The sequence below is a fragment of the Eucyclogobius newberryi genome, unplaced genomic scaffold (genome assembly GCF_026437365.1).
Source record: "Eucyclogobius newberryi isolate DKJ021-1_F unplaced genomic scaffold, fEucNew1.0.hap1 SCAF_13, whole genome shotgun sequence".
In the NCBI taxonomy this organism is placed as follows: domain Eukaryota; kingdom Metazoa; phylum Chordata; class Actinopteri; order Gobiiformes; family Gobiidae; genus Eucyclogobius; species Eucyclogobius newberryi.
Genome location: NW_027315757.1, coordinates 27,471,213 through 27,496,542, shown reverse-complemented (window position 1 = coordinate 27,496,542; position 25,330 = coordinate 27,471,213). Strand labels below are relative to the sequence as shown.

Below are 25,330 nucleotides of genomic sequence, written 5' to 3'. Positions count from 1 at the left end.
TCACGCAGCTTTAGCAGTCTGGGCCGGGCTGAGTGGGGGACTAATGAAAACAAATGATCAAACAAGGTCAAAAGGTGGAGATCAAGGCTGAGGCATGGTCCACCACTCTCAGTTTGCAGCAAAGGAGATTAATGAGGCCAGACAAGAGTCATTTCTCTATATCATTTACTGCCTGAAGCCCCAGAGCCCACGGCACATTGGTGTGACCCACCTGTTAAAGCGCTCAGACTACGAGCAAAGAGGCATCGCAAATAAGAGCGTGTGCGCCAGTGTCACAACGTCTGGAGCCATATGGTTCACTGAATCTTGGGCCTTATTTTCTTATCCAAACAAAGAAAAGTGGTTTGTGGCTAACATCATTATTGTCTATAATACATTTCTCAGGAATGACACAACCTTAAGCTTGTACAACCTTTTGAGTCAAATGGAGCAAGTTGAGCCTTTCTACTGTGTCCCTAATGTTTTTTTGTTATCCACCAAGCCCTATAACTAGAATGTTTAGGTTCTGAAAATATACTGTGCAGGGTTAACCCTAACCCTTGCATAATCAGAGCAGAAACTGCCCCCTAGTGAAATACTTATGCTATAGCAAAAGCCTCCCATGGACAGGTGTTGAAAATGAGCAATTTTTCCTCTAAACTTGAAACAAATCATTTGGTTCGTCCAGTGTAATTGCTATGTCCATATCAAATGAATAAACTTATAAACTTATAACTTATTTTTAATTTTTTTCCCGAGCATGATATAAACCTCACCCAAGCATAGTAGAAAAAGCTTCAGTTGTAGTCATCTGACTACAACTGAAGCTTTTTCTACTATGGAACACGCCTGGACGAATGAGGGATTACACCGACATCACCCAAGCACTCAATTTAAATCAATTATACAATTAAAGTGCACAATTAAATCCCATTGTCCCAGGCCTAAATGAATATGAAATGACCTGATCTGATCAACTGAGCTCAGAATATGTTCAAGCCCTGCAGAGCTGTTCAGATAATAAAGGAGGAAGAATATGGGCCCGGATAATGCACAACAGACAAAGGCTGACTCCTAGCGGCCATGCTTTTTCATTACACGTGAAACCCACAACTCTTCATTAGGAAGGGCCAATCACAGACAACTTTCTAATTTGAAGAAAATGCAAGGCTTTGATAAATGACACGGCATTGGCCTAAGTCTAGCTCTACCTAGTGTCAATGAAAAATACATGATCATTAGAAGGATATTAATTTGAAACAACTACACCAAAACAACATTTTATCTTTAGGCTCTTTATTGTCCACGCTTAAGTATATTCTTTTGGACCTATAGCCTGTTGTTTTCATCAGAAGGACATCTTTAAACAACTGAAATATTAAAAAAACATGTGGACATATCATTTAAACCATATTTAGAACGGTCCTAGTGACTATGGTTAAGACATGCGCTCAAATGTAGGCTGGATACGCAGTACAATAAAACTGTGCGCAGTTCCTACATTTCCCAGAGTTCCTTGCTGCGCAGCCGCCCTTAATCGCAGCCGCTGCTCCGTCTGTGCTCGCGGCGAAACGCTTGAGCTCAGCATCCCTACGCAGAGCACGGCAATGGGGCTAATATAGAGATGATAGAACCGGATTCTGGAGGAAAAAAATGTAACCACGGAACGAGATGCGCAAAGAGAAAACATGGAAGACAGGATTTTGTGTCACACCGCTGTGCAGGGCAGCCCGTTATTTTGAGAGGAAATATGCACAATTTTATTCCTTACAGTAGGTGCTAACGCCAGAATATTTAAGATGAAGAAGCAATTCAATCGGATGCGACAGCTCGCCAACCAAACGGTGGGAAGGTAAGCGGCCACCGCACGCGCGCCTCACCGGCAATTAGAGAGCGCTTTAATGCGCTTTTGGTCAGAGGTGAATTAAGAGCCTGTCTTTTGTTGTTTGTTATCAGCCAATTAGCTGTGGCATGTAAGTGAAAGTGGGGAACAAAAGATGAGGCTGATCCAAGGCATGTATGCGTAATGTCCGTTGGAACAGGGCAGGCTACCGCAGCAGCAGCGTGTGGGCGCATCCTGCTCCACCTGCCCACGGACATACATTAAAGAGGCTGTAGCATGATCACACCGACTCAAATGCACCACTCACGCCACAATGTCCCTTAAACCGCGCTGCAGTGATGATACGGAGCTGATTAGTGGCTGGACGTATCCCCTGTCATCAAACCTGCCAGTATGATGCACAGAGATGCGGTGTTGGCTGCGACGTGAGAAAAAAGGGGAACGGCGCACTGTTTTTATTACGCAGTACAGTCAGCTGTTAGGAGGGAAGCACCTTAAGGCGTGGGTTATCGATTCACTCAATTTCTGAAGGTCGTATTGGCATTTAAACCCCATCTGCAGCTTTTCATTAGATTGGGTTGGATTCATTAGATTGGGTTAGATTCATTAGATTTCATTAGATTGGGGTTGTTAATCATGTTTCAAACTTTACATGTTGGCTTTACAATGACTTAATGTCAAACGTTTGCATTCTGAATCCTGGATCATACCTTACCCGGTGCTTTTGGACCCTATAGTCATCAACTCTGAGCTGACAGTGTAAGTGGCACATGGCTGTAGATGGACACACCTTGCAGGCTCAGTTGGTCCTATCTCTGTTACTCTCTGACACATCTCTTCTTTTTAAACCAAGGTAGTGGGACTCATTATGGTCTATGTGGGTGTGAGGCTGGACGTGGGCAAGAAGAAGAAGGCCTTATCTGAGAGAAGGCTGATCACTTCATATCTGTGCTTCTGTTAAAGCTCAATACACTGGCCATTAAGTGGTATTCATGCAGCTGTCAGTGACCTGCTGCGCAGCCTGCTGAGTCTGACTTTTTCTTTTAGGCCATAATGAGAAACACCATTTTTCTATCATATAGATACTTTGCGCAGCACACCACAAGAGGACCACACACGTTGGGAAGAATACTAAAAACTGGAAATGTATTTGCACAATACTCGATACCTGCATTGGAATGTATTTAGTGACGTTGCTGTTGGTCATGGCCATTACCACACGTGATGGGTGGTTACTCAGTCATCAGTAATGCCCTTGTTTTTAACCCTGCCCATATCTTAACAATTCATGGAGCATAGGTTTGACTATTGCTAACAGTACCACAAAGAGGGATAAAGTAACTTTACATAATTGTCTGCTATAAAACACAGAAATGTGCTCACACATTATGCTCCGTGTCAGGGCTTTAGTCTTAGGAGGAACACAACCAATTACAATATTCACAGTTCATCTGCTTACAGGAGAGTAACAAGCTGTAATAATCATTTTACCTTAAAATCATTTAAATGAAATTGCCCTCATTCTCATAAATGTGACTAACATTATACTAAAGTTATTTTAAGGAATTGTATTTGAATCCTTCAATGTTACTGGAACAACCTGTAGCTCTGGTGACTGCAGTGAGCAAGGCTCATGGTCTGGAGAGCCTTTTTCTTGGATCACCCGATTTATGATTTATGTGCGTGGGGTAAAAAAGTGCCCGGAAGTAAATCCACCTTGACGCAGGGAGAACATGCAAACTCCACTCTGCTGGGAGTTGAACCTGGGACCAGCTTGCTGTGAGATATAGGTGAAATAAGAGCAGAACAGTTTGTTCTTCTCACATTAGTAACAAACTGTGTTTGCGTGAGAGTGTTTTATCTCCGATAGATATTGGAGATATAAAGTAGTGGGGGTTGGTGATCAGGTGTGCTGTGTCAGCATCTCTTGGTCCAAGGTTGCTGCTGCCGCTGCCGCTGCTCTGCTCCTGAGGGTGAGATGTGTGTCATGTGACCGTCAGCTTGACCAATCCCCTCCGTGCATTAGGACTATAGGAGTATGTGCGCTCATGCATATGTTATGGAGCAGATACAACAGTGTGTCATCGCTACATGACGTGGAAATCATTTGTCCGTCGTTAGCGGTGAGCTCTGATTCTATTCTTCACTGTCTGTTACAGTGTGTGTCATGTCCAAACATGCCAGGTTGAAGCAGCTCCAATAACCCTCCCTTATTCTTGACCCATTTCTCTATTCCCAACTCACTGTCCTATTTAGGTCTAGGACAGCTTGGTTCAAGATTGTTTCCAGCACATAATGATAAAGGGCTACACAGAAGAGAGGGAGGCGTACATGTACCATTAAAGCTACATTTTATCTTTCTTTTCATATTCAAGATAATTGCAGAATTTCTGCCTTCAGGAAAAGTTTCAGCATCAAGCCTTACAAAACCTTTATTAACTGCACATGCTAGCATCCTCGTTCCCAAGTCTTTTCTTTGAGTTTATTATTTCATGTTCCTCTTTCCTTTTGCCCTAAGCCTATAACTAAATGCAGACTTCACAATATGTATACATTTAGTTTATATACTATCCCCTAAATGTTAGAAAATGGCTACCATCTAATAATTTCTTGTTAATTTACCGACTCCAATCTCAGAGTTTCTATAAATAGATATGACTGTTTTGTAGTTCATGTACAAATAATAAGCCTTCCTTTTAAATTCAGTACAAAGTTTTTACAAGTGGCCTCACGGCCTGCACTGAGGGAGCATATGTTCACTGACAGGTAACACGAGCCAACCCCTGAATATGAATGTGGCTTTTGCCTTTTCCCTTTTCTAATTGGTCAGAGACGGTTCTTTGCAGTTGTGCAGTTTTGGTTGTTTTAGAAATACAACAGTCAGGCGTGTTTGTTGGACAGATTTAATTCCATTACAAAAGCGCTGTGTTGATAGCTTTGAATTAACACCATTAGTGCCTCTAAAAGATGCCACCGTGCCGGCCGGGGAGGTCAGAAAGAGGCTTTGTCAAGAACCATTTTGGCCATCAAAAGGGAGATGATGTAATTTCACACACACAAATGCATTCTCTCTTTCCTCCAGAATGACAGACAATTGTAATTGTTATCCATACAGTTTCTAAAACACATATAAAAATACATTTTACAACAAAGCAGCATTATAAATATAAATGTAAAACATATACTGTAAACTTTATTTGTAAATATTATCTAGAAACCTTTCTTTGATTGAAATATATTTAAAAGTTTTAATGTACAAAAATAAATGATCATTTGACTAGTCAATTCTTAAATAATCATTGTGACCGTCCTGACATTGTTTTATAGATTACCATTCTTAGTGATCAGCTTTATCAAATCAAACCTCTGAATGATAAAGTAAAGTTACTATGACAATAACAATAATTTTGGGTTTACTTTATTGGTTTACCTTACAGATTTAATTGAAGTGAGCCCAACCCAAAAGCCCAGAAGCAACAGAAGGAAAATAACTAAAAACCCAACCAAAGTCTTGACTAGAACTCTAGATGGAATTGCTTGATAAAATCCCAAACACAAGCCTCGCTCCTTCTCAACATGCTCACTTCCCTTCATTCTCCAAAACCAGTGCACACACAAAACACCAACAATAGATCTTCAGCCCAACTATTATTATGCTTTCAACAAAATGTCAGAAGCGTTGTTATGTCTTCTTTTCTCCACGTGGATGTCAAAGATTCAGACTTTGGTGGGAAACTTATTTTGTACTGATTGTTTTTGCTCGTGTTTGGATTGATGAATTATATAAAATGTTCAAGAATTTAAAATAACATGACGTCGTAGCATAAACACTTCTTGTCTCCATGGAGATGTTTGTGCTTTAAATGTAATTCCACTGGCATTTATACACACCTATCTTGCATTTATTTATTTAGTTTTTAGTGTCCAATTTAAGATCGACTAGTAATCTAGCAACAGCACCAAAAATTAGCATAACTACACTTTTGTCAAGCATCAATAAGCTCTTTCTTTTACGTGGAGCATTTGACTTTCTGACATGACGGTATAAGCATGGACTACAGATTGACCTAAAAATGCTTAATTTCAATCCTAAAATTGTCACGATTATTATTTTTTGGTTCTTTTGATTATATTGTGACCTGAATAATCACAAATAAATAAATACACTGATTCAATGTGCTGTACGGATCGGTGTGAATGCTATATTGCTTAAATTACAATAACAAGTGGCTCCAATTCATGTGTTTTAGCTTTTATATCCAACATTTTGAGGACTTTTTTGCTAAAATATTCAGTTGTTTTGTCAATCGCTATAGCAACACTCCTAGATTGTCATATTTCTAAAACCCATGGATGATACTGCTTCAACCAAACACATTATGTCCGTTAAATGACTATGACTATATTAAATGACTTGAGTTGTGGAAACATGCGCCCGAACCTCAGCACAGACCTTCCACAGTCATAACATCAGGAGAATTGTTTTGGTCCAAACGTGCATGTGCCTCCCTCTCAGTTATTCTTGCATACTTAACCGAAGTGTGACCTAGTTTACTGGACAACTAGAGTAAGAGGCTTTCTCTGTTTTAGTAAGTCTGCGTCCTACCGGCGTTTTCATCTTGTCTTTGGGAGAAAAAAGGGTTTGAATCCATTTGCACTGCACAGTAAAAAGCATTTGTTGTAGAAATATTCATCTCTAACGCTTGTATGTGTGACTGTGTGTCTGATGCCAGGGTTGGAGGCAGTGCTGAGTCTCTGGAACCCTTCTGCTCCACTGCACAAGGCCAATAGCACAGAAAACTCACAACTCTGGCTTCTATTGTGTTCTTCTTACAGTCTGAACCTGGCTCTGAACCTGTAGACCACAGTCACATGTTGGCTCATTACCTGCACAATATGTCCAGGACTACAAGTGCAGTTTTATTCACGTTTCGTTAATGCCCACATAGATTATTTATGCTGTCATAAGCCATGCAGAGTGCTGCAGGGTGAGCACATGGCCATCTCACATTTACATATCGCAAGATTGAACATTTGATTATGCAAGACTGCTGTGCAGTTGGCAGACGTGAAGTGAAGATAAATTTGCCCTGTGCTGTTAGTTTTTGGTTCAGTCTTGTCAATAATCACTTACGATCTTTTTAAACGAGAGGTCCAAGGCCAATCCTATGGACTTAAGACATTGGAGGAAGTAAATGGACTATAATATATTAAATGTCAGTGGTTAAAAGTCAGTCTTGTTTATGTTCAGGAAATAAATATTGGATTTTTATATTATATTTATTTGATTTGATACATTTTGTCTGATTTATATATTTTTGTCTGATTGCCCAACCCTAATAATAAGAGTATTAATAGTATTATGTTGGGTAATACTTGCTTATTATTTTCTCTTCTCTTTCTCTTGGAACGAGAACTTCTGAATACAAATTTTATGCAGTGCTCTCACTTTGTCTCAAGTGATCAGGGGCACTTTCACTGAGGTTATTACATTTATCTCTTTTGAGTGTCTGTGTATTTAGTCAGCGGCTCCAGGTAAAGGAATGCCTCTAAAGTGACAGATGGTTGTCTTCCTAAACCTGCCCCCTCCATCGACTCCCTCTCTTCCTCTCTCCGCTGACACCACCCACACGACTGCCAGCCTCCTGTGTTTACTCAGCTCTGCTCCTGCTCACTATTTACCCACACTCAGAAAGTCTACATTTCACACTCCCTGCTTATTATATTCCTGTTTATGCCAGTGACAGTTTCTGCTCTTTGCTTTGTGCGCCGTGCTGTAACTGCTGTCGTTCGTACACAGGAAATACCAGTGTTGAGAAAACAAACAAGACGACGGTGAAGATAAAACGTGCCTTTTGAAGCCGAGGGCAAAGTTGTGCATTTGTGGCCACGTTAGAATAGATGAACAAAAATTAACATTATATTTGCGTCACTTGAGGAGCTGAGCGTTTTTAGCGCCAGTAAAATCCAGTGATAGCAAAGTTCCCCGTTCTATTCAATGCTAATACGTTTATTTAAGTATAGATGCAAATGAGTAAAACTGAACAAATGCGGACCTTTCTGGATCTATTTCAGAACAAGTAAAAGGCCACATTGTAAGATTGTAGAAACAACTATTATTTTGTGTGTGTGGTATTACATTATTTTGTGTAGAATTTGTATTTTTATCACCATTGTGGATTCTAAATCAACATTGAGGATTGGGCCTTTTCTTTAGTGTCGAAATTGATTTTAAAATGTTTGTTTCGTTGCAACACTACAATATTTAGCAGCCACTCTCTCCATGTTTCATTTATTCCCTGGCCTATATCTATTAAGAAATGGCCAATAGCTTTTTTGTTGACTAATTCCAACTAGTTTCTACTTTGAGATAAAGTCACACATTTAGTTCTTTGCCTTTGATCTACTGTTGGGCCACAACTAATTAACTAACTGCTATTTTTTTCCTGATTCATCAACTTGTCAAATGACTATTTCTATTTTACATAAATACATTTTAAATTCATTATCAACCCAATAAAGTTGGAGACACAGCAAGAGAACGCTTCTAGATATAGACAACAAATTGTAGTATTGATGAAAATTGGAAATGGTTAATACCTTTTGTGTGCTTTAGTGTTATAGTTGAATGATTAGTTGATTAATTATTGCAGCCCTAATCTAGTGTGCACACCATACAATTGCATTAATGGTCAGATATCAAATATTAACATTTTTGGGAAGAGAATTGAAATATTATCTGCCTTCGTGTCCCTGACAGACTGACTAGAGCGGAGCCTGACAGGTTGATCGCTAATTCATTCTGCCACTCTGAGTCTGACTGGTGTTTCACATTTCACTGCTGGGCTGCCGTCCTGTCCCCCTCTTATTAGAGTCCCTCAGCTCCACCGCCCTCATGGGTTTAGTCCAAACCAGCTGACAACGGCCGGCTCACAGCTGCAGCACAAACCGCCACCATAGAAGAGGTGCTCAATACTGATTATGGAGATACAGCGCAAAAATAAACAATAACTGCAAAGATCAACTTTTATTTGCAATGTTTACTGTGTTTCCTCGTTGTCGTTAACTTAGAGCTAGCTTATGTGCATTAGAGTCCTGGATCATGCTGCACATTTTATGCAAAAGTGCTGTATCCAACACTACTTCCTGTTCGCTCACTGATCCTGGAGGCTGTGAGCAGAGCCAACATGCTTTGACCCAGTTCCCATGTCCGTTCACTTACATCCCCGCTCAAAGGTTAAAGATGCTAATACATTTACGACAATTATACATGAAATGGCATTTTAAACTGGAATGTATAGTATCCGCCAGACTTTCACTGTAAGAGTATTGGTGATGAAGCAGGAAAGAAGACAGCAGACAAAAGAATGTCCCTGAAAGCAATAGAAATGGAAAACTCACTTTTACTTTGAGATGAATAATAGAAAAAGATCATAATTTCCATTGGGCAGTGACTGGGTCAAGGGCACAATGGCCGGAAGAGTTTGTGCAGACAGGAAAAGGAAACAGAGAGAGTCAAGTGTGTGAGAGTCTTTGGGGAAAAGCCACAGGGTCAGCAGGTCTGAGCCTCATGCTGAGCTAAACCCAAAAAGCACAACCTATGGGTGATACACTGATTATGCATGTCATGTGTGAGGTGCACACTGATTACTTGTTAGTAAGTCGATAAATTATAAGTTAAAAGTTAAAAGATTTGATTTGGGACTCAAACAGTGACAGCTGATTTAATTGGGGCTCAAATATTGTCAGTGTCAGAATCCTTATGACATAATAATAACGATGTATCAAAATCTCTCAGTATGACATTATTACAATATTTATTGTGAAACCTTTAAAATGCCTTGATGAGACTTTGGTACAAACAATTGCTGTCCTAATAATTAAACTGCTTAAAAATGTTTCTGTCTTCGTGTTCCCTTCACGGAAATGGTCTGTTTTGTTCCTACTGTTTCTTGATATGCTGTTTTTTATGCAACAAATGTATACATTTAAGCAAAGAGACTTAAACAATATTATTGTGTGACTTTGGACAATACAATATCATAATGATATGTTTGTTATTGTTATACATTCCTACAATATAGCCACCAATAATAGACAGGTGTTCATAGTTGTATGCTAAATGCTGTATGTTCATCTATAACTATTGTTCAAGGCCATTAATAATACTAAATACTAACAGTAAAATGGCTTCTTTTCCCTTTTTGTAAAATTGTAGTTTGGAAGCACTTTGCTGAAGAAGTACTACTGTGAGTCAAGGTGCTGATGGCATAAGTAAAGCAGTGATGCCTCATTGACTGCTCCAGATGAGTAGTTTTATCTGCCTCGTTGCCAGTGTTTGGCTCAGTCCACAGTCTGTTCCCTCTCGTTGTGGGACACCACATTTGATCAAGTGGCCTCTGAATTAGGTCCGGCTATGCTGTGTGAGTGTTCTGGCCTCAGGATTAAACAATAATAATACATTGGATAATAACAGATTGAAATTTGAGAAAGCCACCCACATTATCCAAAAATACTTTAACCCACACTCAAGCAACAAATGAGTGGAGCATCAGAGTAGAAATGGAATGGAATTGTACTATTAAAGATGTATTAATGCACACATGACAATAAGTGGCCTTTAAGGATGGGAAAAGGTCTTGTGTCACAAGATCTCGTTGGTTAGAATTAAACCTATGCACAGATATATAGAATTCTCGTGAGATTAGTTTTTCGAGTTAAAGTGTCAAAAAAAAAAAAAGCAGAGTTACAATGACAGCAGATATTTTCAAAAACAAATAAAAAAGTGTTAGGCTAAATTGTAAACTTGTGAACTCTAGTCTTGTGTAAATCGTATCTCGTTTTATCCCTCGTGACCACTTTAAGAATGCTCAATCGATCTCGTCTGATTTCATAAGATAAGTAGGTTTGGCCCTGGTTAGAAAGGATGGGAGACCGCTGGGAATACCACAATTCACTATAGATTCAGATTATCATATCATATTATTGTATTATTGCACGTTTATTACTTATAATGAAATTGTAACGTTTTATCATCCATATCTTTCCTTTTCGCAAAAACCCTACTGCACATGAATAGCGCTTACAAACTAACTGCCTTGCCTAAACCGTTCATATTTCATGTCTTGTTTGCAGGGCGGAAAAAACAGAGGTCTTGAGTGACGACCTCTTACAGGTGAGCGGAGACACACTATCATCCCACACCGTACACAATGAGTTTGAAGATTAAATGAAAAGCAATTATCACCATCGCCTTTCTCATTAGAGTAATTTAACAGCCGTGAATGATGTTATTAAGCGGGGTAATGACAGCCTTGGGGGGAGAATAAGATGCGTACGCTGTTGCAGGTGGAGAAGCGCCTGGATCTGGTCAAACAAGTGAGTCACAGCACCCATAAGAAGCTGACGGCGTGTCTGCAGGGCCAGCAGGGGGCCGACCTGGAGAAGAGGTCTGTCAAGTCCCCCTCGGTGAGTGCCCCATTCAGCATTATGACTTATTGTGTAACACTGACATTTACCAGCTCTTCCAAAATGCACTCATGTATGTCAAATGTATATGATGAAAATAAAGGAATCAATAGAAATGTGGTTTTGGTTGGTAAAGATATGTTAATTTGTGTTGCCTGTGTAATTAATCTAAGTCTTTTTCTTTCACATTATTAGAAAAAACTACCACTTACAGTCTTAGCACAATGTTTGGTTGAAGGGGCTGCGGTGTTGGGAGATGACTCTCTTTTAGGGTGAGTGTCGTATTTGTTTCACTTTTACAGAAGACATATTAAGAAAAATCAACTTTTAGTCACTTTTAACCTATTACAACGGCTTCACCAACAGAAAATGATCCGCATGTGTCAAAGATTATAATTATAGACCAGATTAAAGCATAATAGGGGCTTCTTTGGGCAAGTTTTGGACAACGTTTGTATCTCTGTAATTATTTTCTATGTATTTGTCTATGAATGAACAGGAAGATGCTGAAGATATGTGGAGACACAGAGGAGAAGTTGGCCCAGGAGCTGATCCAGTTTGAGTTTCAGATAGAGAGAGATGTGGTGGAGCCTCTCTATGTGCTTGCTGAGGTGAGCGCTACAATAGTCACTCAAACAACACAATTAGGCGTGGCTGATGGGAGAATTGTCACATGGAAATCGCTGCGACTGGCTGAGGGACCACACGAGATGCACACACGTTCAAAACTATCCATTCATTCCTTATGCACTTTCATATTCTAAATTCGTATGCGTTCTCTCCTTCAGGTGGATATTCCCAACATCCAGAAACAGAGAAAACACTTAGCTAAACTTGTTTTAGACATGGACTCCGCGCGGACAAGGTGAAAGAAGCGGGAAATAATTCTTCTTTTGTTTGTGAAATCATTGTCTAAGATAGTCCCCTCACCTCCCCGTAGATTTCACCAGTCATCCAAGTCGTCCAGTCACCCGAGCACACTTCAGCCTGGAGCCAAGGCCGAGTCCCTGCGAGAGGAGATGGAGGAGGCCGCCACCCGAATGGAGATCTGCAGGGTCAGTCACGGCGGAGTCACACCTCTTTAGTCATAATGCAGAGTCAATATTTACTACTTTTCTACCTGTTACTACTTTTATACCTTTTTTTTTTACCTTGCACTGTCCCAGAATTTAACTATCTTTGGCCATCTTTAAAAGCCGGCTGGCGAAACTATCATCACGCTAACTAACATCACACGCTCTCGCTTCTCTAATTATTATTATTTAATTTGGAGTTTACCGATTAGTCAACCAGAACCGGAACTAACTAGAACTAGGCATTAAACATATCAGACTTGCATTTATTCAATTGCAGCCATAATAGAACAGCCGTAAATGAATAATAATGAATGAATAATGAATAAATAATGAATAAATAATGAATAAATAATGAATAAATAATGTTAATAGTGGCCCCGCGGTCTCTTTCAGGATCAGTTGTCAGCAGACATGTACAATTTTGTGGCCAAAGAAATCGACTATGCAAACTACTTCCAGACGGTAAGTAAATGAAGTCAGTGCATTATTGTCTCTCTGATGTCTGAACCCCGTTGTGATACAGAGCCCTGTGTGTCAACAGTTGATAGAAACCCAGGCCGAATACCATCAGAAATCATTAGAGATTCTTCACAGTATTCTGCCCCAGATTAAAGCGCAGCAAGGTGAGTCACACGCAGGAACGGGCAGGACACAGCGAGGCCCGGATCCCGCTGTAATTGCTTTTCATTTGAGCACAAGAGGGGGCTCGTAAATATTTTCCGAGAGTAATAATCATCGCTTTTAACCGAGAAGTCAAAATATGCGGCGGCAGAATCGGTTGTTGCCGGTGTGATGCCAGGTTGTGTCGCGCTTTTACAGAGGCGTGGGTGGAGAAGCCGTCGTATGGCAAGTCCCTAGAAGAGCACCTGAACCTGAGCGGAAGAGAAATCGCCTTCCCTATCGAGGCCTGTGTCACGATGCTGCTGGAGTGTGGCATGCCGGAGGAGGTATAAGCCGTTGTTTGTGTTTCTGTTTGTCATAGTGTTCTTTATAATAGCAATCAGCCACTAACAATGTATTATTTATCCATTAACTGTGGAGATACAAGATATTTTTATTTCTTTAAAAAAATGTATCATTATGTTAGACACACTATGGGTCTTCTCTGGTGGAAAGAAGATGAAGATGTTATTGCTTTGCTAGTAATGTTCCACAGCATGGCATTAAACCCATCTATCTCGTGTTTATTCAGTTACAGGTGTTTTTATGGCTCAGAAATACCTTGAACGACATGCATCCTTACAGTTAGCAGGGCTGCCTGATTTGCGCCTCTCACTTACTTGCTTGTCTCCATGGATAGATACGTTATTGCCATACTGTAGAACAATCTAGGCACAGAAATAAAATCTCCATGGAGACAAGCAGGTACCTTCACACAAAAAGTTATGTAGTGTAGATTAAAGGAGACGTATAATGCTTTTTCAGACACAGTATTTTCTGGACTATGAGTCGCACCAGCCAAAAAATGCATAATAGAGAAGAAAAAAACATATATATATATGTTGCACTGGAGTATGAAATAAGGTTGCAAGTGTGAAAGTAACCAGTAATAGTCGCTCCGGAGTATAAGTATATAAGTATAAGGCGCACCCAGGCCAAAACTATGAAAATGACTTATAGTCCGAAACATACGGTATTTAGCTTTAAACTATAACATAAATGGATCATAATTTTACATGTTGTGCAGTGTAAATTGCTATATTAATTTAAAACAGCTCAGTAATAGAAACACGTCCAGAGACTTCCTGTTCACACCTGCAAAACTGCTAAGCCCCGCCTCTTCATACCACATGTTATATGGCTATGTGACATTTTTAAACACGCATGCATCTTTAAAATGATCACAACTAAGTACGGGGAATTAACTAATGATGAAGAAGCACCCTACTAACAAGGTTAAAATGCATGAAAGTTGATTCAACATAAAATGTCCCCTTTCAAATGTGTGTTTGAATAATACTAACCTACTACATTCAACTCATCTACGCAGGGTCTCTTCAGAGTGGCACCTTCTGCATCAAAGCTGAAGAAGCTGAAGGCCTCGTTGGACTGTGGGGTTCTGGATGTGCAGGAGTACTCCTCTGATCCACACGCCATAGCAGGTGAACTACACCCACATAAGTGACTCGTTCAGAGCCTATCGCCATAACAACAAGCCTCTGCACATGATTACTAAACAACAGAAGATAGAGAAATGCATTGAAGCACAGTCGGGTTATTTAAGGCATCCATTTACAATTTGGTACATAAAAAGTACATCCATCCATCCATTTTCTACCGCTTGTTCCCTTTCGGGGTCGCGGGTGACTGGAGCCTATCCCAGTGACTTCGGGCCCTGGGTACACCCTGGACAGTGGCCAACTTGTCGCAGGGCCAACACAGAGACATAGACATTACAGACAGTTCACTCTCACATTCATTCACTAAGGCCAATTTAGAGTTAGCATTTTTTACCTAACACATGCATGTCTTTGGACGGTGGGAGGAAGCCGGAGAACCCGGAGAGAACCCACGGTAACACGGGGAGAACATGCAAACTCAACCCAGAGAGAAAATGTGATGTTGGTCTGGTCCGGGAATCGAACCCGCTAACCGCCTTTGCCACCGTGCACCCCAAAAAGTACATGTGTCTTCTTATTTCCCAGGAGTTTAGCTATGACAACCATGATCAACAGAAAGGTGACAACCAAGACAAAAAGACTGACAATGTTTAGTTTACATTAGCATTTGGCATTGTTACTGTAGTTTGTATAACACTATTATTTATTTATTTTAACAGGACAATGCACATTCATTAAAATCCGTTTTGAACAAATGTAAATATGCAATGTAATGTGTTTATTAAATAGATTGTGTGTGGCAGCAAAGGGATACAGTGCACAAGTATCTTTGGTTTATTATTGTAATCTGTACGTCACGTTAGGTTCAAATGGTCCTAACTTTAGTTTTTTATTATTTTAAAATTATTCAAACTTTCCTGTTCAGGTATTTGATGGATAAATAGTGATAATTATGTGCTATTTCAGTATGGAAATGGCTGCGTTTGGCAATAGTACTAACCAGCTTCTCCAAGAACACAGTGCAGTCCTGTTTTTCAAAACTCTTGCCAGTTCAATCTTCCAAATGTTTATTTTTTTGCTTTGTCAAAATCCACAGGGGCATTAAAATCATACCTCCGCGAACTCCCAGAGCCACTAATGACCACTGAACTCTATGACGAATGGATACAGGCGTCCAAGTGAGTTGCGATGTTCTCATGAAAGTGTTTTGTGAATGCCACTGGCTGTGAGGCTGTCTTAAAAAATGCGAGCTGCCAAAATGAAAAGTACTAACATTCAACCCGGATTCACATCAATAAAATAACACATTTATTTTTCAGCATTCAAGACATGGACAAGAGACTACAAGCACTTATGGCAACTTGTGAAAAACTGCCCACAGACAATTTGAATAATTTTAGGTCAGTAACTATTATTAAGCACTCATTCAAATGCTCTGTGGCCTAAATTGTTTTCATTATTTCCATTTACTGCAGATATTTGATTAAATTCTTGGCCAAGCTGAGTGAATATCAAGAATCAAACAAGATGACGCCTGGTAACATGGCGATTGTCCTCGGCCCCAATTTGTTATGGACGCACACGGAACCGTATGCTTTTAAAGTTTACATAAAATAATTATAATTTGTATAAAAATGCTTGCTTCATGCTTGTATTTTGTTTCCAGGAACATAACAGAGATGATGACGACAGTGTCCCTGCAGATAGTTGGCATTATTGAACCTATTATTCAGCATGCTGATTGGTTCTTCCCTGGAGGTGAGAAGTATTTTAGGCCCCGCATTTATTGTTGTTGTATTCTTCTTGACCGCTTTGCCATGGAGACTTGGTTTTATCTTAGTAATAGATTGTTAACAGGATATTGAAAATGCATCTATTTTATCTAGAGAGATTTCCTACTCCAGCCACAAGGGGTCAACAAAGTTTAGTGTGAACACTTCAAACAAAGTTTTAATGTGAACCCTCAAGAAATGAAATCTATTATGTAATATTTTATAGTTAAATGTTTTTAGTTCATCAAATGCATGTGATGTGTATGTATTTTACATAAAAGTCAACAAGAACAAAATTGAGAGAAGTACAGTTTCTGGATCTGAGCCTTTACCCATGAACTCGTCTTGCTTCTTTTTCCAGGCTTGTCATTTGGTTCTATAGTTTTTTGGGGGTATCTAAACATCCTCATTACATTAGAGCACACTCACCGACTCAATGCTGAACAGACTTGTTTCTTTGTGTTTCTTTTACTGCTACTGCTTCCACTCCACCTCAGAAATCGAGTTCAACCTAACTGGCTGCTACGGCAGCCCAGTCCACACCAACCACAACTCCAACTACAGCTCCATGCCGTCTCCAGACATGGACCAATCAGAACGCAAGCAGCCACATGACCAAAGCCGTCGCCCACTGAGCGTTGCCACGGACAACATGATGCTCGAATTTTACAAGAAGGATGGGTATGCTGCCAAGTGCTAACATTTTCTTACCACTTAATGCCGAGTCTGTTATCCTGCATTTGCTCTCTTACACCCACACACAGATTTTGAATGTGAGTAGTAAAAAGTATGTATGATTTGTGAAGTCCTTTCAGGAGAGCTTAGCCTAGTTTGTGCGACTTAATTCAAGTTATAGAGCAATATATTGAGCATTTACCCTTTTAGTATTTTTCATTCGCATTTAATCAATCAACCTATACTTAGTATTTGTATTGTTCTACACAACAGCAACATAATTAAACTGATTATTGAGAATGAATAGCTTTGATTGGCATTGTTTCTATAGCAACAGAGTGAGTCTGGTTTCCTTCATCGTTTTCTTCCTCCCACAGTTTCTCCTCCCTCACAGTCTGGTGAGCGTGTCACCTGTCCTGAGCAGTCCACAGGGCTTTTTTTCAAACACTAATCTTACATTAACTAGCACTAATACATTGGACTTCTCGCTGTATTTTTGAGCTATACCTCTTGTAGTCTTTTGCAGATTTCATATATAGTTTTTGGTGTGATATTCTCAAAGGTTTAAAAAAAAACTCAAATGCAGGCGTAATTATTCATATTTTTATACATTATTCTTTAAATACTTATGGAGTCCATTTACCATTGGCTTGTATTGTGAAGTATTCATGTCATACTCCTTTGCCTCTCTCTTCCTACTAACGCAGCATTAGGAAAATACAAAGGTAATTGTACTCATCTTTGTTTGTCTTTTAAATACATTAAATAATGCATAACATTGTATTGTTATGGCAGCATGGGCGTGAGGGTGATGGACACCACCTGGGTCTCTCGTAAGGGCTCGTCCACATTGTCGAGAAAGACATCGTCCACTCCCCCGGGCATGCCCGCTCCAGGGTCCTCCGCAGACTCACTGATCCCTGAACAGCCGGGGGAGTTTGTAACGTCGCCCTCTGCCACGCCTCCTCTCAGCGACCGAGCCTGGTACGTCACCGTGGGTTATACATGATATCCATTGCTAAGGCTTGTGTAAATTGCCATTACCATCACCGTCATCTCCTCTTCAGCTTTATATAACAACCCTCCTGCGCTTTATTAATCGTACCTTATTAATTTGCAAAAAAAAAAAAAAAAAGCTTACATTTATTTTCTCTAATTTCTTTTGCACCCTGTTTCTTTTTGTCACTTTGGCTAATTGTAGCCTCATTGTATGGAGTTTTAGTCCTCTTATGGACACTGCTTTCAACTCGGAGTGTGCTTCAGTATGCAGCTTTTTGCAAGCATGCACGCCTTTTTAACATCATTTTGATGTTGATTGGCATTCCCAGCTTATTTTTACTACCTGTGATTTTTGCCCATTTTGCTATGGTTTGATTATTGTTGCTAAACACATGATAATTCACCTCATAGTTGCTGGCTCTGCCTGTGTGGCAGACACAAGATAATGTAGCTTCTGGCTTGGCTGGCTCCCCCACCTCTTCTGTTGCTCTTTCAGCCAATGAAAGGGCTTTGCGTCTGTTTCACACTGCTCTGGGCTGATGGCAGGACCTGCAATACAAACAAGTCTTATAGGGCGATAGCAGATAGGGTTTTCCATATGCAGCCTAAGGAGACATTTAGTCATCAGTTCAGTCTGATAACACTGTCAGCTGAACAACTGGGCTGTCCAGTGCTGGCTCCAATCCTCTCAGCTCCATGCAGTGTGCAGACACAAGATGAGCACAAAGGAACACCTCATTTTTTGTGGCAATACACCTTTCTTTTGCTATTTCTTTGTGCTTGTTTGTATTTACACTAAGCTGACCATGGGCCAACTAACAGTAACACCCTGGTCATAACCAGCTTACAGCTCTCCCTGTTCAGTCACTGGAGCTGTTTTTTTCTGCTGTCTATTCTTTTAATATCTACAGCTCAGATCACGTGTTACCCAATCGGCCGGACACCTCTCATGCCCACCCGCCACAGGGGGAGGAGCGGCCACCCCCACCTTACCCCATGTCTTCGTGCCACAGTATGACGCACCACTTCTATCCCAAACCCCCCCCTTGTGCCCGTCCAGTGGCACCAGGTCCAGAGTCTCAGCCCCCAGGATCGCCTCCAGCCCCCCTGCGCTGGTCTGGCTTTACACCCCCAGCCCCGCCCCCCTCCTCCTCATCTTCTTCCTCTTCCTCTTCACTCGATATCAATTCAAACCCAAAACCCAGCTGTCTGCACTTTGCCAAGCACAGTCCTCCTGGTGACGTGCCACATGCTCCGCCACCACCTGACACAAGCGCGTCACCTCTGTACATCAAAACTTCTCTGGTTCTCACCCGCCATGATCAGACCTTTGGTAACCTCCCTAGCCTTCCTTCATCTGCACCCCCGCCCCCTCCATGGGCCGCTTGTCCAAGTGCCAGAGAGAGAGGACCCCCCAGACTGACTAGGTAAATATTACACACCCCTGCCTACAGTGGAGCAGCCTGACGCTGCTGCTGTTTTTCTCTGCTTGTCCTCCCTCCCCCTTCAGCTGACACACAGTACCTCACAATCTGTAGCATTCGCGTTGTCCAGGCATCTGGTTGCCTAGCAACTGAATATGGCTTATACCGTGATACTGGTACTTTCTACTTTCATGATAAAATGACACATTACAATAACTGCAAGACCAACACTTGAATTTGGAGGCTTACTATATGCTGATATAGGTTGGCAAATAAAGTTTGATATGGTGTGTGTAATTTTATAGCTAGTGTGGTCCCTGGACACAGTGATACCCAAATATGATGTATTACAATGTTGGTGGTATAAGTAAACGCTTAGGGTTGTCAAGATAGTAATCAACACTGATTCAAAACTGCACATAAATAGGGCCAAAGTAGATCTTTCCTGTATAATTTTAGAATGATCTTGATCAATATTAGAAGTAGTATGAGACCACATGCTAACATTAACATAAACAAAAAAAGTTTGGTTTGGTTTTATTTTCTATTATCAAAAGGAAGAGTGTTTTTTGTATCATTTTGGTATCAAAATATGAGTATCATGCCTTTTCCTAGTATCGAAATCGAGTTTGGAATGTAGTATTGCAAAAGAAATTGAGGTGAAGCACTGTGTCATGGGTCTGTCAATCTACTGGACAGAGTCAATCATGAGCAGAAATGCTTATATTGACACAGTATGTTTAGTATTTTAGTTTTTAGCCAGTGGTGTATGATGTTGATGGTAATGGTTAATTTTTCTATTTTTTTTATGCAACTCTTGATGCTAACGTAAACTTGTTTCAGTTCATTGAAGAGTAAGGAGCTCTCCCCTGTAATTGGACACAAAGGCATCCAGGTGGCGACTCCAACAGTTCCTCTTCACTGTCACCCCCAGAGCAGCAGCCAGTGCCCCTACTCTACAGAGCACAGCCCGCACTCTCTGCGCAAAGGTTAGGATTGGTGTGCTCTTTAACTTAAACAATGAATGTAGTAACTAAAGTAAAGTTCTGTTTGTGTTCAGGTTCTAAAAAACTGGCCCCAGTGCCTCCTAAAGTCCCATACACTCAGTCTCAGATGCCTGAGCAGTCCGCGGGACAGCCGTCACCGGTCAGCTTGTCTCCCACCCCTCCCAGTACCCCCTCTCCCTTCGGACTGAGCTATCCTCCAGGGCCACTGCCCCCCTCCTCTCCAGGACAGACCCCACTCGGAGGACCACATTGTCTGTCGTCCCCGCCCTCTTTGACAGGAACACTCACCAAGTCCCGACCTGCACCTAAACCCCGACAGAGACCCAGCCTGCCGCCCCCCCAGCCCCCCTCAGTGCCCCCAGGACTCATTGGGACCAACTCTGCCCCACAGCCCTTGGAGCATAGCCTGATGGATGGCCTGTCACCTGGAGAGAGCATGTCCACAGGTAATCTTCACCTCATGGCAACACCCCCGTCACCCCCACCACAGGTGGGGCTGCAGCGGCCCACTCTCAGACTCGCTGTGGCTCTACCCAATGGAGATGGTGGGCGGGTGTAGGGACTGACTCTGTAGAACTCACCATAGATTTAAACACATCTGTCATCTCCTCAAATGAATATCTAAATGAATTCAAGTTGCCTTTTAGACACAGATGTCTGAATGATACCTGTGCTACACTCAACTTTCGTGCACTTGTAGAAAAAACATTTGGACCTATGTATCCATTGCTTGTGTTCTGTGATCGATGTTTCTGGGTAATGTGGAAACATCAGAGAAGCATAGCTTGTCCTGCTTGTACTGGAGTTGCCATTCGACTCATCTTGTGCTCTCTGTTTATCTGTGTTACCCAGACCCTCACTCGGCAGAGGTAGGTCAGCAGCTTACAGCGCTCACACACCGTCCGCTCTATTCAGTGCAGTAGCAGGAGTGGAGCCTAGATCCCAAACATTACACTTTACATAATGTGTGATAGGTAATTAGCAGCTCAGACAATACATACCTTATCTCACTGTTATATTCATTATTTTCTTGTCCCCCTGCTACTATTGTGTACCTTGCAGCCGTATGAGGCCAGGGATTCAATGTGGGCTAAATGTGAGGGGGACTTTAGGGTAAGCCAGACCGACCCCGCCCCATGCGCTTCATTTCACTGCCTGGCATCTCCGTGTGGCTGCCTCTGGACCTCCTGTAGCCTGCCACAATGGTCATATCATTCACAATTAAGATCTGATCTGAAAAGTATACATTTTGTTCAAACAGTGCATGGCTGAAGGATTTCCTCGAGAGCGCCACACAGCGCTCACATTGTCCGTGCAGTGTAAGGTCCATTCTTAAAGTCTTTCTGCTTTTCTGAGCTACAGTATCCAAGCAGCAAACACATGCCCCCTCACATGCCCTGCCTGTAGCCTAGGGGGATCAGGTAAACCCCCTACACTGGCAGGTTCATTGCTTTAATAGCCTTGCACTTTATTACTACGCTGCCTCACTCATCTCATTCCTCTACAGGAGCTATAGTCTGCCTGAGCCTGCTGCTTCAAATACAAAAGCAGCAGTTACTATAAATGTATCAATGCAAAAAAAATATCTTAGGTGGATTTTGGTTCTCACTTGGTGTCTTTTGGTGCCATCAAACATCTTGTTGCCTCTGTGTTGGTTTACTCGGCCAGTATTGTAAAGAGTTATGTGTCTTTGTGCAGTGAATTTCATGTATTTTGAAAAACTCACATATCACACTGAAATGACTTGAATACACTGGTAAAAAACCCTGTGTAGAATATGAAGCACACGTAATATACTAATTCCTCCAACCAGGTCAGAACTCATACACCACGTGTCATAAATCCAAACCCAAAAATATTAATATAATTTCTGCTTTCTTCCGTTTTACACTTCATTGTCATTCTCATCTGCCCTCCTCATGCCATCTCCATTCTCACCATTCTGCTCATCATCCTCCCCACATGCTCGCCATTAGATATCTTCAATTATGAAATCCCCTCCATCAATGTCAATCTGGACAGCCTCATCGATGAGTTCAGCGGCGCCCCCTGCAGGCGGTCCATGGCAGTGACAGACTCTCCAGAAAGGGATGCTGTGGCTGAGGAGGAGCCGCAGAGCACCACACTATGACACTAACAGCTTTCAGCGCCTCTAATCCTGTACATCCTGCTAACTATCGTGACCAAGGTCTGATGGGAAACAGTTGGCCTCACCTATGCCCACCTGAGCCCTGCCTAACCTGTTGCACATCTGCTAGACAGCAAAGATACAGTATTATGACATGCATGACTACAAAACACACACACACACACACACATGTAGTTGTGGAGGAACAGTTGCCTTTTTATGGAAAGACTGGATTAAAAAACAGTATTTGAATAGTTTAAGCACTTTGTTTTAGTAATATTTTTTGTTCCCGAGAGTGGTCTGCCTTTTCGTAAGTGTTTTTTCAGTTGCTTTATCAGTATGTGCTTTTGAATGGCCACGTGACAACGATTTACTGTTGAGATCAGTGAAAGTCTTACAGGGTGAGTGGATAGTGGTCAGTGTTTGCTCACAGGGTAATATACAAGCTTTGTGCACATCTCGTCAAGACCCAAAGAGGGTCCCGGAGCCTGGAGGTTACATTTTACTATATAGTGTACTCAGTGTCAATCAGAAAGTATTTACATTACCCTGCACATCATTTAACACCTAAAATCACCTCGTACCAGCACATTATAAAAGAATGTTGTTACCATGAACTGTTATTCTCTACATAGACAGATACATTGCACATGAAGCCTAAAACTCTTGGTGCCAAGGGCCTCAAAACGGCAGTGTCAGACACCCTCTTTGCAGAATAAGTCCTACGCCCATGTTTCAGACTGATGATAAAGGACATCACTGCCTTTAGGTTTGTATCAATCTTTATCTTGTTTTAAGTGCTTCAGGTTGAGTGACCTTTGACCCCGCGTGTAAATACAAAAACCTGTACATAAATTTATGTATATAAATCTGAGATGAAGAGTCTATGACTAACTGGAATATACGATAATATATGTGCTGATATTTATCATGTGTGGAATATGTATTGATAAAATAATCACCTTATTTTTGGTCCTGCACAAACACAGTATTTGTGATGTCTCACTTAAATACCAGGTTACGAAGATGCTGCAGCAATCGCAGAGACACCTCATCAAAGGTTTTTTCCCCCCTCAATCCTGTAATTTCCAACTTTGTCACAAGCTCTTGATATATTAATAGAATTGTGTTATGTAAGACATTCGCGATTTGGACAAATAGGTGAAGATAAGTGAATTCAAAAGCAAATGTTATCTAATCCAGAATAATCAAACTCATTTTCAAATGTGCTGCAGACACTAAGTATGTTGTGCAATTACAATGTCACAGATCCAGGCACAGCCTTTAATCTTATTTATGAAATGCGAATTAGATAAATTCTCAAATTGATTCTCAAAATGATGATTTCTGTAACTAAAGATACAATTATTTTGCCCATTACACTGGTAGTTGTGGTGACTATAATTCTATGTCAACATGTGGCCTCGCTGGTCATTTACAGGCTTATAAATAATGGAGGTCTTGTATATGTTGGAGCCATACATTTGAGGAGGTGTCTTTTTGTGTTGACCAAATGTGACTTTACTCAAAGAGTCCAATATATAAAAAGGTAAACAAGGTTTATTATGGCCTGCTGGCATGTAATGCTTCATCTACCAGAAAGCATGTGTAATTCATAAACGCAATGATACTGCAGGGATAAAGTACCCTGTATTTCATCAGTTACAATTTCCTTTTATTATTGTTTAACTTTCAGTAAGAGATAAGAATATTGACTGTATAAATAGGGCGTATTTTCTCCACTTCACCATTCAAACTTAATTTGTTTACATTTTGGGAAAAGTTTAAAATAAAAAGGATGTGTAATGCATGCGTTTAGAGAAACCTTTTGTATTCCACATTTGTGTCAAACACTGTCTTTGTAGGGTTTGTACAAGGGTAAACAATGTAATAACAAAGGACTGTGTGTAGTGGATGGGGATTTCTTTGACTGGTCCGGTTTGGGTTTTCATAGCAATACGGACAGGAGTGGGTGATGAGTGTGGATGTACTGCCTCCCTCTGCTTTTACTAGTGTACTGAATATGAAGTCGCTGCTTGTTGAGCCCACCATGCCATCCATTCATTTGCCTCTGCTTAGCATAGCAAGTGGAACACAGTTTGTGTACTGTGAGGCCTATACCTGCAAATCTGATCAGAATGTCAAGAATAAATATATATTAAAGTCTACATTTGTAATAAGCTGTTCTCCTTTGGTCTTTTTACAGTTGATGTTTCCCTACATTCCTAACAATGTTACAAACCAATGACAAATCACAGCTTTCCTCCCATTCAGATTTATGACAACAGTGAGTGTAACCTGTATGACTGGATCAGCAAGATGACTTAGGTACTACCCAACAGGGAAACTAGGAGTGGAAATATTTACCAAGAAGAAGAAGAAGAAGCACATTGACGAAGCCGTGCCTATGAAATACAAATTATGTTAATGAATCAGTGCCTTACGTGTTGTAATGTAATGCAAAACAGTGTTGAAAGTAATTTACTAACAAGCCAAATAGTAGATAGAGCCGTGGTGTAATCCAATGCTGGAGTCTTGTCTCTCCTTACAACAGCATCCCTGCGATAGAATATCTCCTTTGGTCAGTCACTGCATTAATTATTTCTGACTCAAAGGTTTAAACATGACTTTGAGTACTTTTGAGTCTGCAAATATTTAGGAAAATGTGCAGCTTTAACACTGAGTTCCAAGTGGAGAGTGTTAACACCTCTGAAGGACATAGAGCATTTCTTGTCACAAAAGCTTTTGTCCTCTGCTTGGAAACACGTATCCTACAACAAAGTGGGAGCTGGTTACAATAAATTCAAGTGTGTGTTTTTTACGACATCTTAAAAAGTTTAATAGACAAAGGTTTAATACGTGTTTGTATCCAAATAGTTGCATTTAGCTACCCCTGTAG

General features: G+C 40.9%; 1 protein-coding gene across 5 annotated transcripts; it reads left to right on the top strand.

The window, feature by feature from the left end:
* The first annotated feature begins 1,527 nt into the window (after window positions 1–1,527).
* Window positions 1,528–24,611, top strand: arhgap44a (Rho GTPase activating protein 44a). Of its 5 annotated transcripts, XM_072443237.1 has the most exons (23): window positions 1,528–1,831; window positions 10,958–10,997; window positions 11,171–11,290; window positions 11,486–11,562; window positions 11,790–11,901; window positions 12,079–12,155; window positions 12,231–12,345; window positions 12,760–12,828; window positions 12,908–12,989; window positions 13,186–13,313; window positions 14,357–14,468; window positions 15,523–15,604; window positions 15,746–15,826; window positions 15,902–16,015; window positions 16,093–16,184; window positions 16,696–16,879; window positions 17,581–17,598; window positions 17,669–17,857; window positions 18,784–19,299; window positions 20,140–20,285; window positions 20,357–20,749; window positions 21,366–21,416; window positions 22,280–22,415. In XM_072443237.1, the coding sequence occupies exons 1-22, from the start codon at window positions 1,779–1,781 to the stop codon at window positions 21,371–21,373; spliced, it is 2,808 nt and encodes a 935-aa protein (XP_072299338.1). In that variant the 5' UTR covers window positions 1,528–1,778; the 3' UTR covers window positions 21,374–21,416; window positions 22,280–22,415. The 5 variants fall into 5 exon arrangements, with proteins under 5 accessions (XP_072299338.1, XP_072299334.1, XP_072299337.1 ...); XM_072443233.1 differs by lacking the exon at window positions 21,366–21,416 and having other exon boundaries at window positions 22,280–24,611; XM_072443236.1 differs by having other exon boundaries at window positions 21,366–24,611.
* Window positions 24,612–25,330: the final 719 nt, after the last annotated feature.